This window comes from Gastrolobium bilobum, unplaced genomic scaffold (assembly GCF_033153095.1).
Source record: "Gastrolobium bilobum isolate Gb01-03AN ecotype WA unplaced genomic scaffold, APGP_CSIRO_Gbil_v1 utg38165, whole genome shotgun sequence".
NCBI classification, from domain to species: domain Eukaryota; kingdom Viridiplantae; phylum Streptophyta; class Magnoliopsida; order Fabales; family Fabaceae; genus Gastrolobium; species Gastrolobium bilobum.
This window is the reverse complement of record NW_026897238.1, coordinates 222,451-243,572: the sequence shown is the minus strand read 5'-3', so window position 1 is coordinate 243,572 and position 21,122 is coordinate 222,451. Positions and strand designations below refer to the sequence as shown.

Sequence of the window (21,122 nt, the reverse complement as noted above, 5' to 3'; positions counted from 1 at the left end):
AAAAAGTAAACCTTTCCCTGGAGATCCTTTGAGGTATCTTAGAATCCGGAATACAGCTTGCATATGCTCCTCACTTGGTGAATGCATGAACCTGCTGACTATGCTTACTGAATAGGCAATATCTGGTCTTGTATGGGACAAGTAGATTAGTCTCCCAACCAGTCTTTGGTATCTATTTTTATCTGCATCAATCTGGTCTGGATATATAGCTAGTGTGTGATTCATTTCAATAGGTGTATCAGCCGGTTTGCATGCCAACATGCCTGTTTCAGATAATAAATCAAGAATATACTTTCTTTGGGATAAAAATATACCTTCTTTTGATCTTGCCACCTCTATACCAAGAAAATACTTCAAATGGCCGAGGTCCTTCATATCAAACTCAGTTGATAAACACTTTTCTAGTGACTTCATTTCCTCTACATCGTCCCCTGTCAATACCATATCATCTACATATACAATGAGTATAGTTATCTTCCCTTCATTGTGCTTTATGAACAAGGTATGATCTGAGTTGCTTTGTTTGTATCCAAATTTCTTCATTGCCATTGAAAATCTTCCAAACCATGCTCTAGGAGATTGTTTGAGGCCATAAAGAGCCTTCTTAAGCTTGCATACTACATTCCTTTTTGTATTTTCCATCTTAACTCCTTGTGAAATCTCCAAGTAGACCTCTTCTTCTAGATCCCCATTTAGGAATGCATTTTTGACATCAAATTGCTTTAAAGGCCAGTCTCGGTTTGCTGCTATGGAGAGTAGGATCCAGATTGTATTCAATTTTGCCACTGGTGCAAATGTATCTTGGTAGTCAACCCCATATTTTTGTGTATAACCCTTTGCTACAAGCCTTGCCTTGTATCTATCAATGCTTCCATCAGGTTTGAGCTTTACAGTGAATATCCATTTGCAGCCAATTGTCTTCTTTCCATTCGGCAGTGGGATTAATTCCCAAGTTTTATTTTTCTGGAGTGCTTCCATTTATGTGTTCATAGCATTTTTCCAGTTGGGGTCATCTAGAGCTTCTTGCACACTGTTAGGAATAGATACAGCAGATAATTGATCTACGGTTAGAGCATATGATTTAGATAGTCTATGAGATGACACATAACTGCTTATTGGGTATTTTACTTTGTTTTTTGGGTCAGGTTCATATACTGGTTTAGGTATGCCCTTAGTTATTCTCTCTGACCTTCTAAGTGTTGAATGTGCAGGTAACAAAGGAGCTGTATTCTGGTCACTAATTACCTAATTTGTAGTCTCTGTATGATCTTTTGGAGCATCTATAATAGGTGATCCGGTTATGTGAGGTAGACAAGGAGTTTCAGCATGTGAGGGATCATTTACATTAGCTTGCTCTGGTCCTGGAATGTGACTGATATCTGATGGGCTGTGTTGAGGAAGATTCGGTGCAGTAGTAGAAGTCATAGGTGTAGATAACCACATTTCTTTTTCTCCCATAATTTGTAGTGAACTCGCCCCCTGAGAAGAAGAATTGGAGGCTCCCCCTGAATAATAGGGGGCTGATTCGTGAAAAATAGCTTTAAGAGTAACATACATCTTGTGAGTTTGGGGATCAAAACAGCGATAGTCTTTTTGGAGGTCTGAGTAGCCTACAAAGATACACTTCTTAGCACAGGGGTCAAGTTTGGTACGTAGGGATTTGGGAACATGTACAAATACTGTGCAACCAAATATGCGAGGTTCAAGATTGGACACATGAGGAATGGGAAAATAGGATTCGAGATGTTGTTGAGGAGTTAGAAAATTGAGAGTACTTGAAGGTGTGCGATTTATAAGGTATGTGGCTGAAAGGACAGCCTCCCCCCAATATCGAGGAAGGACATGCATTTCAAAGAGGGAAGCTCGCACCACTTCCAAGAGCTGACGATTTTTTCGCTCAGCTAGCCCATTTTGCTGAGGAGTATAAGTACATGAAGATTGATGTTTAATACCATTGGAGGAGAGAAATTCAGAGAAAAGGTTATTCATATATTCTAAGCCATTATCGGATTGTAGAATTTGGATATGGCTTGTAAATTGAGTACGAACCATGCTATGAAATTTTTTGAATGCAGAAAATACTTCATTTTTATGTTTCAGTAAAGAAACCCAAGTCATTCGGGTACACTCATCAATAAAGGTAACATAATATAAGGAGTTAGATAAGGAAGCAATTTTAGCAGGGCCCCATACATCAGTGTGAATCACTTAAAGGAATTTTGCTTTTATTCAAACTTGGATAGAAAGAACTACGATGGCTCTTGGCCAATATGCAAGTAGAACATTTAAAATCAGAAGGATTACATTTGGAAAAGAAATTGAGAAATAACTTTTTAAGGTAAACAAAAGAAGGGTGTCCGAGTCTTTTATGCCATAGCCAAATGCTTGAAGTAGCAGAATCACATGAGTTTGTAGTAAAAGCCCGCCAATGTAATTGATCTTCACTTGCTGAAACTTGGAGATAATAAAGTTTGCCATGTCTAACATCATAACCAAGGATCACCTTGGTCTGGACGTCCTGAAATACACAAAAGGTAGGCCAAAAAATTACAGTGCAATTTAATTGAGAGGAGGTAAGTTGACTCACAGACAATAAGTTAAAATCAAGTGAAGGAACTACAAGAACAGAATCAAGGGTGAGTGCAGGAGACAGTTGAATAGAGCCTTGACCCGTAATTGGTGCAGTACCACCATTGGCAGTGGTGATGGTAGATTTTGGAGAGGAGGTGAAGTGAAATAAGGAAGCCGCATCTCGAATCATATGATCGGAAGCGCCAGTATCAATTATCCATGTATCATTCATAGAGTGAGCAGAAAAAGCAAAAGACTTACCAAGAATACCTTCATACACAGAATTAGCTTGAGGAACATAAGAGGAATCACCATCAGTCATGACACGAAGTGCTTTTAATTGAATTTTTTGACGAGGACGTTTGGTGAAGTCCCATCATTCGGGATAGCCAATAATTTCATAACAGCGGGTTTTAGTATGACCAGAACCACCGCAATGGGAGCAAACCAGTGTCTTCTGGGGAGGAGCATCTTTACGGAGCTTCAGATGCAGAGGAGGCCGAGGAGTATGTGTCAGCAATGTAGAGGGTTCCGAAGAAGGTAGAGGACGGTTCATTGTGACCTGTTGCTGAAGTTCGCGACGTACATAAGCATATGTATTTTCAAGGTCCAACTTAGGATCCTTGCGAATTATTTTGCCACGAACTTGGTCGAATTCAGGGTATAAACCACTAAGGAATATATAGACTCAAAGACGAGCCAGGGTAGAGTGTGCTGCAACTACTGTACCGACGGTTATAGCTTGGGAAGACATGCGATGATCAATCTCTTGAAAGATCGAGAGGAGTTCATTGTAGTATGTAGATAGGGGTCGACCAAGTTGTTTGGTGTTGAAGGATCTTTGATTCAATTCAAAGAGACAAGATTCGTCAAAACCATCATAGAATGTGCGAAGTGCAACATCCTATATGTCAGAGGCAGATTCGAGGCGAACGAAGCGTTGCATCAATGGAGGGCTCATGGAGTCAATGAGCCAACTTTTCACTCGTTTATTTTCGGTGACCCAAGCATCATGCGTAGGATCGTCAACTGGTGGCTTCGTCGTCGTTCCGGTGAGATATCCAGACTTGTTTCTTGCACCGATACGCATGTCCATTAATTGTGACCAGAGAGGGTAATTGGAGTCATCAAGGATGACAGTGATGGGAAGAGAGGAGTGATCTTGTTGAATGATAATGTTGGATGGGGGGTTGGGTGGGGTCAGGGTAGAATCGTTAGGTTGTTCTTCGTCTGCCATAGAGGAGATTTGGGAATTAAGGATTTGAAGGGAAAAGGTTATCGGGTTGAGAGGAAAGAGAGTTCGAGTGAAAGGGAAGATTTGGAGAAAAATTGGGAAGCAATGTGGGGATTTTAATGAAATGAAAACTCATTCTTAAGGTTATATTAAGAATGAATAGTAAACAGAGGGATTAAATGAATAACAATACTAGATTTAACATATATTAAATTTATAAGGAGATGTTTAGTGAGTTAAAAAAGTAACAAAAGTAAGCCATTAAAAGAAAGTGATGAGAGGTATAATTTATTAGAGATTATATGTTTAAATTTCTGGCCGTGGTGATTCAAAAGGAAGGGAAGAAAATACAAGTATTAAAATTTTAGTTAATCTTTTAAGAATAAGAATATAAAAAAGAAAAAAATTATTTAAGAGTTCAAGAATTTATGAAAAAAAGCAATAATTTTTAATTTTATAAACAAATTAATAATCACTATTAACAAAAAAAGAAAGTATGATTGAAATTTTAAAGCATATCCATGATTCTTACTTTGTGGTAAAACTTATGATTAGAAATTAGAATACGTTGGCATTTAAAATACGACAAGTAATTAGTAGGAAGTGGAAGAATAATATTTTAAATACTGCACACACAATAGATGCTGATGTAGAAAAATTAAATTCTCTCTGACCCATAAGTTAGGTTACTACTAGTGTCCACACATTACTCTCCTTTCTTCCTTCCTTCCTTTTTTTTTTTTTCTCATCTTTTCAATGGGGCCGCTGGAGCGCATTTGTTTAGGGGGAAGCTTTTAGCTAGTTCTATACATTTTTTTATAAAAAAAAAAAACTACATAGAAAAGAAACAGTAAGAATCTTCTCTTGGTGTCGTTGAGAGTTGATTGTGGTAATTCCTCTGGATATTCTTGTGAATACAAGATAGGCGATGAATAAGGTGGAGTACGTGCAATTATCCTAAAATTTATAGAAGCAAAATTATGGATGTTTATAAAAAAAGGTAATCAATCAAAATCAAATACTATTAGTAAATGTACATTTTTTATGGGAAATATATTTATCATGTTATATATGAGATAATTTCATCTCATGCATACATAAAAAATTGGTGGAATTTATTTTCTCTCTTTTATTCTTAGTGGATCTCACTCATTTTAATATGTATTGTATGGGATAAAATTATCTCATACAACATAATGAATGCGCAGTGTATGTGAATTTTTTATTAAATAGATTTCATAATTAATTAATCAATAAGATTTGAGATAATGTGAGGCTAAATGCATTGTTGTTAAAATCTCGATTTATCACTACGATTTTACGTTTTTACGATTTTTTTCATCAAAACGATTTTACTAATATTCCAAACTTTTTTACGTTTTTACGATTTTTTACAATTTTTTTACATTACGATTTTACGTTTTACGATTTTTTAATCTCCATCCGATTTTACTTAAGATCTCGATTTTAACAATATTGGCTAAATGTGTTGATTAATATTATTCAAAAGAAAATTGTATTACCAAATGATAAATGATAGTAGCTCAGTTAGTGCATGATAATTGAGCAGCTGAGAGTGTGAATATGTGTTCATTTTTTCTCTAATATTATTTTTAGGATATGTTTAAAACTTTAATCCAGGATCTGTCCGGAACAGAATTTTTTCTTGTGGAACATACGTGTGATATGACTTATATATGCATTTAACTTATCCAATTTAACTTATAACACCTTATTTTGACGAGTTCATGTCTTATTTAGCGGAAGAGCAATTTAAAATCATGTTTTAAATTCACACTTTTCCGTTTCAAATCGAAATGGATGGTTTGCATATTGTCACACATGTACCATTCATTATAATTATTGAGTCCGGAGTAAAATTATTAAATGAAATGATGTTTACCCTAACCCTAAGGTTTCTTAAATGATTAACTATTGGGTCCGGAGTAAAATTATTATTATTTTAATTTCGTATTGTTAAATATGTTTTTTTACTGTTAAATATATATACACTCTTTTTTTTTGGTATCCTAAATATATATACACTTATTAAGATTTTTTCACTTAAGAAATATTAGAAATTTGCAATGAAGGGAATATATATTAAATAATGTAGTAAAATAATAGAAAGTTTTTATTCATCATCTTAAAATTTCTACTCTAAATTCCTATATGAAATTCAAAAATTACATATGCATGATCATCAAAAAAATAAAATAAAATAAAGAATATATTATATTGTTCTTTATTTTATTTTATTTTATTTTTGCTAGTATTAATTTCTTTTTGTTATTTTAATATAATAAATGCTATACTTCATATTTAATTTTCATTTTTTTTTTGCATAACCATTTTTTTAATGTACCAAGCTTAAAGTATATTTTGATGAAAAAGATAGTTGATAAATTTACATTTTTAAGAATATGATTATATACAATTTAAAATATAAAAATTTATGATTATTTTTTCCATTTTGATAAATATGATTATTTTTATATGATTATATTACCTATCAATATACAAAGGGAAAAATATATATCCTTTTAGAGGAAAAAATATATATATCATTTTAGATCCTAACCGTTGATTTTCATCCATCAATGGTTATAATCTATTGGGTCAAACTTAACGGGCCAAATTTATTATTAATTAATTAATAATTTTGATCCAATAAATCAGTGGCGGAGCCAAGATTTCATTTCAGCCGGGGCCAAAAAATTTGACACATCAAATTATCAAAACTATTAGGAAAAAAAATTATCATAAATTCTAGCATATTTTTCTAAATTATTTACTAAATAATATCACATAATATTGAAAATTTAAATAAACAATAGGCAACTATTATATATCAAAGCAAATAGCCTAATACATCTAACGTATTCTTTTAAAAATTCTCACTATTTAACGTTATATATCAAAAATTCTCATTATATATCACATTTAACGTTACAAATAGCCTAAACGTATATCAAAACAATAGGCTATTAAATGAATAATAATTTTTAAAAAATTCAGTAGCGGCCCAGGCCCCATCTATGCACTACGTGGCTACGCCACTGCAATAAATTATATTCGTTGATGGACGAAAATCAACGGTTAGGATTTAAAATGATATAAGCTTATATCCTTTAAAATGATATATGTTATTCCCGTATATAAAATATAAAACCCCATTTTTTCATACACAAATTCACATACAATTCAATATTTCTACGTATTAATTATCTTCTTTTGTCCGTTTTAACACTGTTGCATTTTATCATCTTATTTATATAATAAAGAAGACACCTTGATATGTATAAAAAAAAAAACAAAAAAAAGACAACTAGATTTACTCGTATTCCATTTAATTAGTTAAACCGAAATAAATCAACTTGCATACTAAAGAAACACCAAAGTGCATTCACTATTACATTTAACAAATATCAAAGGACCCGCTAGTTTCATGGTATTGAGAAAGGGTCATTTTTTCTGTCGTGACTATAGATTTTTTGGCGCAGTAGATATAAATGATGTGGGATCTAATTTTTTTTTTTTTAAATCAGAATCCACGTACATATTCTGATTTTATTTAGTGTATTTTTTTTTTTCACTAGAGAGTTATATTTTCCATTGATAAATTATTATATATACAAGCATGCTTTTTTCATGTTATAGGAAGATGGCAAAGTAGGTTTTCAACTACTTTCTAAAAATATATTTGTGAACAAAAAAATTTCACTAAAAAGAAAGTGTGATATTATGTAAAGAATTAATTTAACTCAGAAACTTAAGTTATTAGGTGAGATTACATTAATATTTTTATATATCTCAACAATCTATAATTTACCTTATCTCATAAAAATAAATAAATAAATAAAGTGAAAAGGTGGACATCGCTGCTTAGATGGAAATAGCAAAAAAGTACAAAAAGTACTTTGTACTTACCAAAACAACAAGTGCAAAGGTTTTGTTTCGCTTATTTATTTTACGAGTTTCAATTTCTACATGCAATAAATTTTTTTCCCCTATATTATAGACATATTTTATGTAGGGCCTATATTTATTAAAAGAGAAGAAGAAGATATTACACAAAAATCAAAGGATTACTAGTAGAAAAAAATAATTTTCATACAACATGAAAACATGTTTTTTCTTATTTTATATGTTATTTTTGTGGTAAAATATTAAGAAAACTTATGATAGCCATGCAAATTATTCATGATTTTACTTTTTCTCTCTTAATTTTTTTTGCAACTATAAATGAAACTTGTATATTTATCAGGAAAGGAGTTTTGGATCTGAAAAGTAATTTATTTGCAAATTTTCCGAAAACAAAATAAAATTTGTTTATCAACAGGTTATATTTGTAAATATTTTATTTATAAATTTTTATAGACTACACTTTATATATATTGAGCATTTATTACCCGTAATATATAATATAATTTGTAAAAATCTTTTATTTATATTTATTAAAAGTGGATTCAAGATTTTAAATAAAAAAAGAGAAAAGAAAAAAGTAAAATTAAAAAAAGTAAAAGAAAAAAAATACAATATTGTTGTCATTTACACAAATCACGGGAAAACTACAATGCACACAAGTTTATATAACCAACGACCTGAAAAGGTACAAAAACGAATAAAACCAAATAAAACGTTCATATTTTCTCATTCCCCTTCCATACACAGTTTTTTTTTTCTTCTCTTTGAATAAACAAAACGTTCAAATTCACATAACCCAAGAAGAAAGCTTGCTTGCAGATTCCCTATACTCTCTTCATGCTATTAATACAGCAACACTCTCTCCCTCAAAAGTGAACACAAGAGGGGTTGTTCTTCACTCTCACCCAAAAAGGTTACTGCTTTATCATTTTCTCACTGATGCTACTTGTTTTTCCTAAACAAAGCACTATGCTTTTAGCGGGGTGTTTCCTTCACTGATAGTACTCTCTGTGAATATTAAAGGGAAAGTCTTGAACTTGAGAATGGAGTATGCGGATTGGTGAAGAATTGTTCTCAGTTTCTTGTTCATACTTGCTGGGGTGGCTTTGGATTCAGCTGGGTCTTCAGTTTTTTTGTACTTTGTTTCCCTAAAATCCCAGATGGGGAACATTTATTTGGCTCATTTTGTGGTGTTGTTTTGGTTGGGGATGCTTGTATCTTGCTTGTGTCAAGATGTTTCAGATGATGCTACTACGGCTGTGTATATCGTTGCTCTGAGACAAGCTCCTGTTTCTCATTACTATGGTGAGTTGAGAAGAGTACCCAATGGCTTCAAACATGATGATTCTGGGAGAACTCAATTTCAAAAACCAAGGTATCCCCAAGCTATTTGGTGTCTTGTGTTCTACCCCCTGAGTGTTTTGCTTTTCTTAGGTGTTTTATGGAAAGATTTTGCTTAGTATTTTCTGTCATTTTTTTTTGGATCAATTTGGGCTTGCATTGCATGGTGTGCTGTGTTCTTTTAAATCAAGGATGTTTAGCTTCCCAGTTCTTTAGTTTCTTTTGTCCCAAATCATTGACGCTTCTTCTGGAAGCTATGTATTTTTGCTAAGATGATAAGTATTACTTAAATGATTGATTATTATAAGTAAATAATAGATTGTTTGTTTGAAACACATCATTACAGTTGTTATTGATATTCTCAATTCTAAGTACTTTGCCTCATCCTTCTTTTCCTTTATCCATTTTCAAGACTATTGAGCTAGTTTATGAAATCCAGTGCATTTAATTTGAGAGATATGCTCATTTTTTTTCTTCTTAATTTTGTTTTTAAGATATGATAACATCACGAAGACGGACAAGAGATATGGCTCTTACATTTCCCGAGTTCATGATTCTTTGTTGAAGAAAGTATTAAAAGGAGAGAAATATCTGAAGCTCTATAGCTACCATTACCTGATAAATGGATTTTCTGTGCTGGTTACCCAACAGCAGGTATGATATTAGTTTCGGACATCATGATTATGTCTTTATTTTGTAAAGAATTATGTGTTCAGCTACATGTGTATAGTTGTTTTTTTTATATTTATGATTTGGTTTGTCATTTTTGTGTTCTCCATATTTCAGCACTATCAGTTCATTTTTTAATTTACTGCAACAAACATATTCTTAACTTTTGAAATTCCTGAATCATGAAGGCAGAGAAACTATCAAGGAGAAGTGAAGTGTCCAATGTGGTTTTGGATTTTTCTGTAAGAACTGCAACTACCCATACTCCACAATTTTTGGGTCTGCCACAGGGAGCATGGTTTCAAGATGGTGGGTTTGAAACTGCTGGGCAAGGAATTGTTATTGGGTTTATTGACACTGGCATAGATCCAGCACACCCTAGTTTTAGTGATAATAAATCTGAACATCCATATCCTGTTCCTGCTCATTTTTCTGGTATATGTGAGGTTACTCGGGATTTTCCGTCGGGTTCTTGCAATAGGAAGCTTGTTGGCGCCCGTCATTTTGCAGCATCTGCTATAACCAGAGGAATATTTAATTCAACTCAGGACTATGCTTCTCCCTTTGATGGCGATGGCCATGGCACGTGAGTTTTTGGCATTTCCAAATGTGCATGATAGCAAAGTCTAAGCTGTCAGCCTTTTTCTATTACTTCTACTGCTACTACAAATTATCTTGATTTATTTTGCTATACCTTCATTCTGGTTTTTAAGTTTCTCTCGTGTACTTAACATTGGTAAATTATGTCTAGCTTCTAGTTATTAGAATTATGAACTCGCTAATGTCTTGTCTCTGTTCCTTGAAGCTTCAATAATATGGAAAAAGAGTTCATTGTTGAGAATTGTTCTGGAATTGCAATTGTCTAAGATGATTTTGATTCTCACTTGAAAATAAACTTATATTTTCATATCTGACTATCGTTACATTGCTTTCAATCACAACATAATTAGTTATGTTAACTAGACGCAGCACAAACTAAGAATTGTCCATTTTGCTTCTCTTTTAACTAGTGTCCGTTCTTATGTATTTATAATACACAGGCATACCGCATCTACTGCAGCAGGAAACCATGGGATTTCAGTGATTGTTGCTGGGCATCACTTTGGGAATGCTAGTGGGATGGCTCCTCGTTCACAGTAAACAATCTGGAACTATGGCTAAGTTATTTAATTTTATTTTTGTGTACTAATCATTACTTTTAAAGCTACAATGATAATACGTAAAGTGCTTGCTGCTGGAGTGTTGTGATTATGGGACTAAATTGTGCATTTTATTTTGTGATGTAATGCTTAACTGTGCATTAGTAGTTCCTTGATTTTTTCTGTTGACATATATGATGCCCTTTTGGTCCAAAATAGTTGAAACTTGAATGTGGGAAATGGAGTGGAATCTGGAATTAATTCTCATACAATCCCCCAATGATTTTACTCGTCTTGCTATTCTTGTTTGGGAGACTAATGTAGGATCATACTTGAAATTACTACTAAACAATTTTGAAGCTATAGAGAGAAGTTACAGAGCAATGCAGTGTCACATGAGATTGGAAACTTTACCATGAAATATGGGCTGTCAAGGATTGATAAGAGAAAGTTCAGTCATGACAGTTGATGGTGAAAACAATTTATGGCTTCCCTTATCGCTTCGAATTAATAGTTGAAAGAGAAGATACCAGAATGGACCAAAAGACTTGAATAATTACAGATTTGAGAAAAGAATGGTAAATAAAATCAAAAAGAAAGTGCAGCTCTGGTAAAAGAAATAGAAATTTAACTAAGGCAAGTACCTCAAAGTCTTTTTTCTCGAATAGAGGTGCTTAACTATGTGCTGAAGCGGAGTATCTGACCGAGAGCATCGATCATCAAGTATTAAGGACTATTTCTGGTGCCTCATCTGAGAATGTAGGAAAGTATGCCAGTGACTTTTCCGCTTCATTGTTTTTTTAAATATAAGATCTTTAAGTATTTATTACCTATTAGGAGTCCTGGTTCTTTGTATTAAATCCTAGGTCTGTGAATTTAAAAGTTTCCTAGAAGTCATTCGTTGTGTCACATAAGGATCCATTCTGTTCTAAAACATTGAAAGTCAATAAATAGATTTTCCTTGTAATTTTCAGAAGAGAAAAAGAAAGTTTTTTTTTTTAATCTAAAAATTTTCTGTTTTGGCACCTGAAAAATGAAGCAAAACTCCTCCAGTAATAGGACCAAGTTTCTGAACCAAAATAAATACCTGTCAAGGATGTGGACTCCTCCCATTTCTCTTGCCCCCCTCTGCATTAACCCATAGTTCAATCAATTTTCCCTAGGTTGTGTCGTTTACCTCTATCATTTTTCTTGTTCTTCGTCCTGCAGAATGTGTTATCCCTGTAGTATTTATCTCCACGTAACTTGGTTTTCTAACAACAACAAGCAGGTTAAGTCTTTTTAGTAAGTTATTTTTGAATGATTATAGTAATTTATAAAAATGGTGTATCTGTTCTAGTTTTCATTCTCACTATTTCACGTGAAGTTTCTTATTTTATTTTTTGTAAATTTTATGCATGATTTGCATTTCAATCTTTTACAGCATCGCTGTTTACAAAGCATTATACAAGGGCTTTGGAGGATTTGCTGCAGATGTTGTTGCAGCTATTGATCAGGTACATATGTAGTTTATTTAGACAAGTGATACATTTTTATGCAAATCATTTATGTGTCAGTAATAAATGTTAATTTTACTACAGAAGGTCATATTTTGCTCTTTTTCTTCATTGTCTGTGATTTAGGTTTTCCTTGCCCTAGCATGTGCTAATGTAAAGGATAGTGTGATTGCCTGATTAAGTATATAACTACTGTTATCTATTTTTCAAGGGCCTGTTTATTGGCTTCATTTTCCATTTGGACCCTAATTGAGTGATTAGTACTGAACAGCAGGATTCTTAATTTACCCCTTGGGACAATCCAATTTCATTTGATTTTCAATGTTATTTTGTCATCTGTCCACGGCATGCCTTTCAATTTTCTAAGAATCTGCCTGGTTTTGAATTGAAAGAGTTTTTGGTAAATAGTGATAATGTCCTTGCATGTAGCATTCACAATTTATTTATCTGAAATTGCATGCAGCTTTATTTTTCCTGTAAGGCTAATAATAGTATGATTGAGTGTTTACAGGCAGCTCAGGATGGGGTTGACATAATAAACTTGTCAATTACTCCTAATAGACGTCCTCTTGGGGTTGCAACTTTCATCAACCCAATCGACATGGCATTGCTGTCAGCTGTAAAGGCTGGTATTTTTGTAGTGCAAGCTGCAGGAAATACTGGACCATCACCAATGAGCACGTCCTCTTTCAGTCCATGGATCCTTACTGTTGGTGCCGCCTCTCATGACCGGGTTTATAGCAACTCCATATTTCTTGGAAATAATGTAACCTTACCTGGAGTTGGACTTGCACGTAAGCTATTTCTCTGTTCCATATTTCTGCTTATTAATGTTACATTGGTGAAGATCGTCCTTGAGTTATAAGATTAGTCAATTGTTGATGTAAGCAATTTTTAAAAAAATATGCCTGCTGGATCTGATTTATGACCCATTTTTGTCATTTTTCTTTGATTATTTTGCTCAGCTGGCACATATGAGAACAAACTTTATAAACTGATTCATGCACACCATGCTTTGAACAATGACACAATGGTTGCTGATGATATGTATGTTGGTGAGTGCCAAGATGCAAGCAAGTTCAATCAGGATTTGATCCAGGGGAACCTCTTAATATGCAGCTATTCAATCAGGTTTGTGTTGGGGCTCTCTACTGTCAAACTGGCCTCAGAAACAGCCAAGAACCTTAGTGCAGCTGGTGTTGTCTTCTATATGGATCCTTTTGTGATTGGTTTTCAGCTTAATCCAGTTCCAATGAAAGAGCCTGGCATAATAATTGCATCCACAAATGATTCCAAGGTGCATTATCCAATTTCCCCCCTTAATATGCATGATATTCTTTTTTTTTTTTTAATGGGCTTGTACTTTACAATATATGACATCATCTTCGATGCACTCTTTTTATGTACTTTATGTTTAAAGTTAAAACTTCTGTTGTCTATGTAAAAACAAGGGGTGGATTTGGTCAATATATAAGTCAACTTCTTTCTCTCTGTCTCTTTTACATGTGGATGAGGAATGACCCCCTGACAGTTTCACTTTTATTTTCAATTGTTCAGATTTTAATGCAATACTACAATTCTTCATTGGAAATTGATGCTGTTTCAAAGAAAATTGTTAAATTTGGGGCTGTTGCCAGTATCTGTGGTGGAATAAAAGCAAATTATGGTAATGCTGCTCCGAAGGTTATGTATTACTCTGCCAGAGGTCCAGATCCAGAGGACAGTCTTCCTCACGAAGCTGACATTTTGAAACCTAACTTGATAGCTCCTGGAAGTTCTATATGGGCTGCTTGGAGTTCTCTTGGCACCAGTTCGGTTGAATTTCTAGGTTTGTAAAGTTTTTAAAGGGAAACCAAATGTAGTTAAGTTTAAGGATTTCTTTTGGTACCTGTCATGTTACAGGTATATAAAACCATTAATGTAGCAAATTGGTTCTTTACATGGTATCAGAGCCTCGTGTCCTGGGTTAGATTCTCGCTGCCCCTCATTTTCTTTGTGAAATTTCTTAGCATAGTAGGTTGAGTCTGATGCATTATCCACCTTTCAAGTCTAATGGACTCTCTTGTGATGAGGCGTGTTAGAGATATATAAAACCATTAATGTAGCTTTACCCAACAGCTTAAGCTTTTGGGTTGAATTGGTTCTTTACATATCATATTTTAAACAAACTGTAAAGAACCAATTCAAACCACTGGTGGATGAGGGCTTTTTAATGGTTTATACTATTCTTTAACATGTCCCCTCACACGAGAGCTCACTGGGCTTGAAGGGTGGACAATGTACAGGCCCACCTACCTGTGCTAAGAAAATTCCACAAGAGAAAGTTGGGGGCGGTGAGGATTTAACCCGTGATACCGAGGCTCTGATACCATGTAAAGAACCAATTTAACCCAAAAACTTAAGCGAGTGGATGAGGGCTTTTTAATGATTTATACTATTTTCTAACACAAACATTTCTTTAAATAATAACCTATGCTACATTTTTTCTTGTATGCACGTTGATAATGTGAATTGAACATCTTATCTGCATTGCCAACAGGTGAGAATTTTGCAATGATGTCTGGCACAAGCATGGCTGCACCACATATTGCTGGCCTTGCTGCACTAATTAGGCAAAAGTTCCCCAATTTCAGTCCTGCAGCCATTGGATCTGCACTTTCTACTACTGCTTCTCTGTATGACAGGAATGGTGGGCCAATAATGGCTCAGCGATCATATGCCTCTCCTGATGAAAACCAATCTCCAGCAACTACTTTTGACATGGGAAGTGGTTTTGTGAATGCAACTGCAGCATTGAATCCGGGTTTGATTTTTGATTCCAGTAAGTCAATTAAGCTTTTTGATCATCGTATTTCAATAAAAGTTCTCCTGTTTCAATATATAGAAAATGGCATGAAAATTAAGGTATGAGATTGTAGTTTAGGTTAGATAGATATGACAGTCCATGATAATGGCAGAGCCAGGACTCTCAATTCTATTTGTGGTTAATCTTCTACACATTTTACGTCGCAATTTTTTTTTTTCTTTTTTGATGATTTAACACAGGAAGTTAAAATGTCAATGGTTAAAATTTAAAATTATGATAAATAATCTAACATAAATGAACCTGATTTTTAAAGTTCATCTTCTGGTTTTTAAATGTCATCATGATAAATGATTTACCTACCTAGTGTTTAATGATCTACCTCTAGTTTATGTAAATTGTTTGATTTATGAACCTGGTTTCTGAATGTGGCATACATGTTTCTTTGCAGGTTATGAGGATTACATGGCATTTCTATGTGGTATCAATGGTTCAGCTCCTGTGGTGCTAAACTACACTGGTCAAAGTTGTTGGCTTTATAATAAAACTGTATATGGTCCTGACCTCAACTTGCCCTCAATCACCATATCAAAGCTAAACCAATCTAGAGTAGTGCAGAGGACAATCCAAAACATAGCCGAAAATGAAACATACAGTGTTGGTTGGAGTGCTCCTTATGGGGTTTCAGTGAAAGTATCTCCAACTCACTTCTCTATTGCCAATGGTGAGAGGCAGCTCTTGTCTGTACTCTTGAATGCAACCGTTAACAGCTCTGTTGCTAGCTTTGGGAGGATTGGGCTGTTTGGTAATCAAGGTCATGTTGTCAACATTCCTCTTTCAGTTATGGTTAAAATCTCCTATAACTTAACTACCAGCTAACAAGGATAACATTTATTCTTATTTAAGTAATTCACTTAGATTTATGTGTTTCTCAAGATGTATTAACTATTTTTTCATTCATTATCATGTAAAGTTGTTAAAGGTTCTCATTGTATAGTTATAGATGTGATCAGTCTTGATTGGAGTTGCTTCTTTCCCAGCATGAAAACGGGTTGTGATGGTCCTTTCAATAATAAATTTTGTGGTTGGTGACCACCATCTCTATTTTGTTGTTGTTGTTGTTTTTTGTTTTTTTGTCATTTATATTTAATTATTGCATGTTACAATTTCGCTACGTTTACAAAAGTTTCTGACTCATTCATTCTAGGTTTGAACAGTTTGCAAAAGCTGATATGGAATTACCTTAGCAATTTTGGATGAGAAGTAGGTATTGCCTATAAATATGTTATCTTTGGATGTCACGTGATGTACTTCTACTCCTTAATTGTCTTAAAGAAACAGACTAGAAAAAAACTTTTACTTATTGCAAATGACAGATTATCATTATACAGACAAAAATCATGCCACACTTAGTTAATAGATTCCTTCCCAATGATATATGTTAGCAAGATCTATTTGACATTACAAGTTCTCCTAATTTATTTCTACAATATGTTTATGATTAAAGAAAACTAATGAAATGTTATCCTCTTGACATTAGAGGAATGAAAAACCGAGAAGTACCGAGCTTCCTCTTCATTACGATGCTCTAAATTGACAACCTAATCTTATTGTGAAATAAACTTTGCTTATGGATGTGACTCTTGTTCGTGGGTACAAATGGCTCTGCTAGAAAACCAGAATTCTTCCAAATGTCACACCTCATGTCAGTTTTCAATGAGCATTCGAGTAATTTAATTACTGATAGATTTAGAAATTCATTCATGATGCATGAACGTAGTGTGCTTTTAAGAGAATTTGTCTAACATGGGATAGGTAATAACTGAGGCCACATGCGTTACTAGAATCGTACAAGATATTACCAAGTTTAATATTGTGGATTAACTTCAGCAGAAAAATATAAGTGGAATCATTTACTAATGACCTCATATTAACTGGTTAATCTAACACATCAATTAAATACAGACATAATCAAAGTCTCGTTGAGTAAATCATTTGGATGATATCATAATTCGTGTGAAAATATTGTCGTAATTCTAATCGGCATATTGATAATCGATTGCTCCCTTGGCTCTCAGTTTCAAGATCATTCTTCACATGAAGTCGAATTAGCTTAAGTTAGTGTTTTTTTTTGGTAATCAAATACATATACCAACAAATATTGCTGTCTTTGGGGATATTATTTTTGTGATTGTGGAAATAAAATAAAATGACGTGAGGAGAGGTATTGGGATATGCTGTGGTATATTCTGAGACCATATAATAACGAAAATTGGGTGTGGTTATTATTAGGGGTTTTCGCGGTCTGGATTGGATCGGTTTTGGAAGCAAAAATCATCCGATCCAATCCCTTCGGTTTGATCATATAATTATCCATTCGGTTAGGATTTTTTTTCAAATCCGATCCGATCCAATTCAATTTTTTTCGGTTTGGATTGGATCGGTTTTCGGTTTTCTGAAAATCCTAAAATTTATTTCATGATTATTGTGCAACTAACAATTTTTGTATATATTGACTTTGTAAAAAAAAAAATTTAAAATACAAAAACATTAGTAAACTAAATATAGTTTTTTTGTTTGTTTGGGCAATGAGATATGAAACTCTACAAAGATAAAATTTTGTTGATGAGACGTGACTAAATTTTTTCTTGGGTTTAGTTGATGGGTTAATGGGTCTTGGGTTTAGAAATTTTTAGGCTATGATTAGGAAAAGACCTAAATAAGTAGAGGGAAATTAATATATTGGATCGATTTTTATCAACCCATCTAAAAACTGATCCAATCCAATTAAAATTTGCGATTTTTTTTTCGGTTTTCGGTTTTTTGATTTTTGGTTTATTCGGTTATCGGTTTTTCGATTCGATTTAAATCGGTTTGGATTGGTTAATGAACGCCCTGATTATTATAAAGGCATAACGACAAATTACAATAGTTGAAACTTTCGAAGAATTGTATAATTTATGTCGTATCTTTCAAACAAGTAGTAAGTTATTGGCTTATTAATAGAGTCTGAGTCTAAATAATTATGCCAACGGCTAGTCCATGTTGAAACTTTCCACGAGCCTGTCTTAATTTATGTAGGAGCATCTTTCAAGCATGAATTAAAAAAGCATATCTTGGATCTGGCAAGCAATTCCACTTCTACCAACGCAAATTTTATAATATATCTCAGTGACCCAGTCACTGTGAGCATGTGAAGTCAATGACTATGGCCTAAGATCTGATATGAGAACCTCCATATACAACAAACACTTTTACAAAGAACAGAGTTTTACTGCAGAGCATACAACCATTTCCTTACTTTTCCTCTCCTTGAGTCTGATCACATATTCTTGATATTATGGCGGGTGCTCTAGTGGGTGGAGCTTTTCTCTCTGGTTTTATTAATGTTGTTTTCGACAGGCTCTCTTCACCTGAGTTTGCTAACGTCATCCGAGGCAAGAAGCTTGACAACAAGTTGCTTCGAAGGTTGAAGACTACCCTGTATGCGGTTCAGGCCGTGCTTAATGATGCTGAGCATAAACAAATTTATGATGCTGCTGTGAAGGACTGGCTCGATGATCTCAAAGATGCTGTCTATGTGGCTGATGACTTGCTGGACCAAGTTTCCACTGAAGCTGCCACTCAGAAGGAGGTAAATAACTTTCTGTCTCGATTTCTCAATTTGAGAGATAGGAAGCTGGTAAGTGAGATTGAAGATATCACTAGCAGGCTAGAAGATATAGTAAAACACAAAGATATTCTTGATCTGAAAGAGATTCCCGGAGAGAACTTGTCATGGAGAACTCCATCAACATCTCTAGTAACAGGAAATGTGTTTGGCAGGGAACAAGATCAAGATGCTATAATAAAAATCTTAACTGGGAATAGTGAAGATAAAGTATCTGTGGTCCCTATTGTGGGCATTGGTGGGGTTGGAAAAACCACTCTAGCCCGATGGGTGTTCAACAATGAGAATTTGATGAGGGAGTTTGATTCAAAAGCATGGGTTTGTGTGTCCGAAGAATCTGATATTGCTAAAATTACAAAGACTGTAATAGAGGAACTTACTCGTAGTCCTTGTAATTTGCCTACTCTCAATTTACTCCAAAATGATTTGAAGGATAAACTGACAGGAAAAAAATTCTGTGTTGTTTTGGACGATGTTTGGAATATTGATGCTGATGGATGGAATAATCTTAAAGCGCCTTTTCAAAACGAAATTACAGGAAGTAAAATTCTTGTAACAACTCGTAGCGATTCGGTTGCTTCAGCATTCAAAAGTGCAGATGGTTCATCAGTCCAGACATGAACACCTTACCGCCTGCACGAGTTGTCTGACCAACATTGTTGGTCAATACTTGCAAAGAATGCATGTTTTCCAGAATCTGGTGGCAATCCAACTCTAGAAAATATTGGCAGAGAGATTGTTGAGAGGTGTAAGGGATTACCTTAAGCTGCAGAAACCCTTGGTCGCCTCTTGCAAACTCATGAAATCGATAGCTGGAATTCTATTTTGAACAGTAAATTTTGGGAACTTCCTATAGAGGAGAGTAAAATTATTCCAGCATTGAGGATAAGTTATTACCATCTCCCTCCACACTTAAAACGTTGTTTTGTTTATTGTTCATTTTTTCCCAAGGATTATGAATTTGATAAAGATGAATTAATCTTATTATGGATGGCAGAAGATCTTTTACCGCAACCAAAGACAACAGAGACATTAGAACAAGTTGGTTCTAGGTATTTTAATGATTTAGCCTCCAGATCATTTTTCAAACAGTTTAATACTGATGATGACCAGTCTTTTGTGATGCACGATCTCATGCATGACTTGGCAATTTCTGTTGCTGGAGATTTCTATTCTACATTAGAAGAACTTGGGAATGATGACAAGATCACAATTCGTACTCGTCATTTGTCGTGTGAAAGTATTTCTGAGGACATTTCTGCCATTGATAAAGCAAAATCTTTGAGGACATTTCTGCCAATCGATGTCTCGGACTATTCATTCAACTTTGAAAGTGCAGCATTCACATTATCGAAGTTAAAGTACTTAAGAGTTTTGTCATTTTATGGCTCTGGGGAACTTGATGCATTGCCTGATTCAATAGGTGAATTGATCCATCTGCGTTACTTGGATCTCTCTTTGACAAGTATCAAAGCATTGCCAGAATCATTGAGTAATTTGTACAATCTGCAGACGTTGAAGCTGTATTTTTGTGATCAGCTGACTATGCTGCCAAGTGAAATGCGAAATCTTGTGAACTTGCGACATCTTGACATTAGAGATACTCCTTTAAAAGAGATTCCTCCAGGAATGAGCAAATTAAAACATTTGCAGCTTTTAGGTGACTTAGTTGTGGGCGAGCATGAAGAGAATGGGATAAAGGAATTGGGATCACTTTCAGGTCTTCATGGATCACTTTGTATTAAGAAATTGGAGAATGTTACGATTGATGAAGCAGGGGAAGCAAGGATAATGGATAAGACCCACATTGACGAATTGACGTTGGAGTGGTCTTCGGATGGTGATACGACTACAACCAGCATGTCCACTGAAACAAAAATATGTGACAAGTTACAACCTCACAAAGGAGTGGAAGAGCTGAGCATTACTGCGTACAGGGGTACAATATTTCCAGATTGGGTAGGGCATTCTTCTTACCACAATATGACTAGTGTATATCTCATCCATCGTCTTAATACCAATTATTTTAGTTTACTGTTTTCTTAGTTTAATTATCTTTTCATTTACAAACCAACCATCACAATCAATCATTTTACTCACTTTCTTCACCTAAATAATCATTACTTGACACTTATCTCCGTGGCAATGATACTTGGACTCACACATCCCTTTATTACTTGTGACACGTGCACTTGCGTATTTGTGTGATTGATTTAATTGATTGCAAATTGTACAACAATCAACTAGGAAATAGCCCTCATTAGCATACAAA

At 34.2% G+C, this 21,122-nt stretch overlaps 1 protein-coding gene and 1 pseudogene across 2 annotated transcripts; both read left to right on the top strand.

The window, feature by feature from the left end:
• Nucleotides 1-8,892: 8,892 nt before the first annotated feature.
• LOC133305100 (subtilisin-like protease SBT2.2) lies at nt 8,893-16,059 on the top strand. 2 transcript variants are annotated; one of them, XM_061505234.1, is made up of 10 exons: nt 8,893-9,107; nt 9,598-9,727; nt 9,931-10,328; nt 10,783-10,878; nt 12,305-12,377; nt 12,889-13,171; nt 13,343-13,674; nt 13,935-14,205; nt 14,917-15,198; nt 15,632-16,059. In XM_061505234.1, exons 1-10 carry the CDS (start codon nt 8,893-8,895, stop codon nt 16,057-16,059), a joined length of 2,508 nt encoding a protein of 835 aa, XP_061361218.1. The 2 variants fall into 2 exon arrangements, with proteins under 2 accessions (XP_061361218.1, XP_061361217.1); XM_061505233.1 differs by having other exon boundaries at nt 9,568-9,727.
• A 2,461-nt stretch (nt 16,060-18,520) lies between these two features.
• Nucleotides 18,521-20,896, top strand: LOC133305094 (putative disease resistance RPP13-like protein 1; annotated as a pseudogene).
• The last annotated feature ends 226 nt before the right edge of the window (nt 20,897-21,122 follow it).

Coding starts and splice junctions, on each gene's coding strand:
- LOC133305100 (XM_061505233.1), top strand. CDS start 8,893: ATGGGGAACATTTATTTGGCTCATTTTGTGGTGTTGTTTTGGTTGGGG. Junction 10,329..10,782: donor GATGGCGATGGCCATGGCAC/GTGAGTTTTTGG, acceptor TATAATACACAG/GCATACCGCATCTACTGCAG. Junction 13,172..13,342: donor ACCTGGAGTTGGACTTGCAC/GTAAGCTATTTC, acceptor TATTTTGCTCAG/CTGGCACATATGAGAACAAA.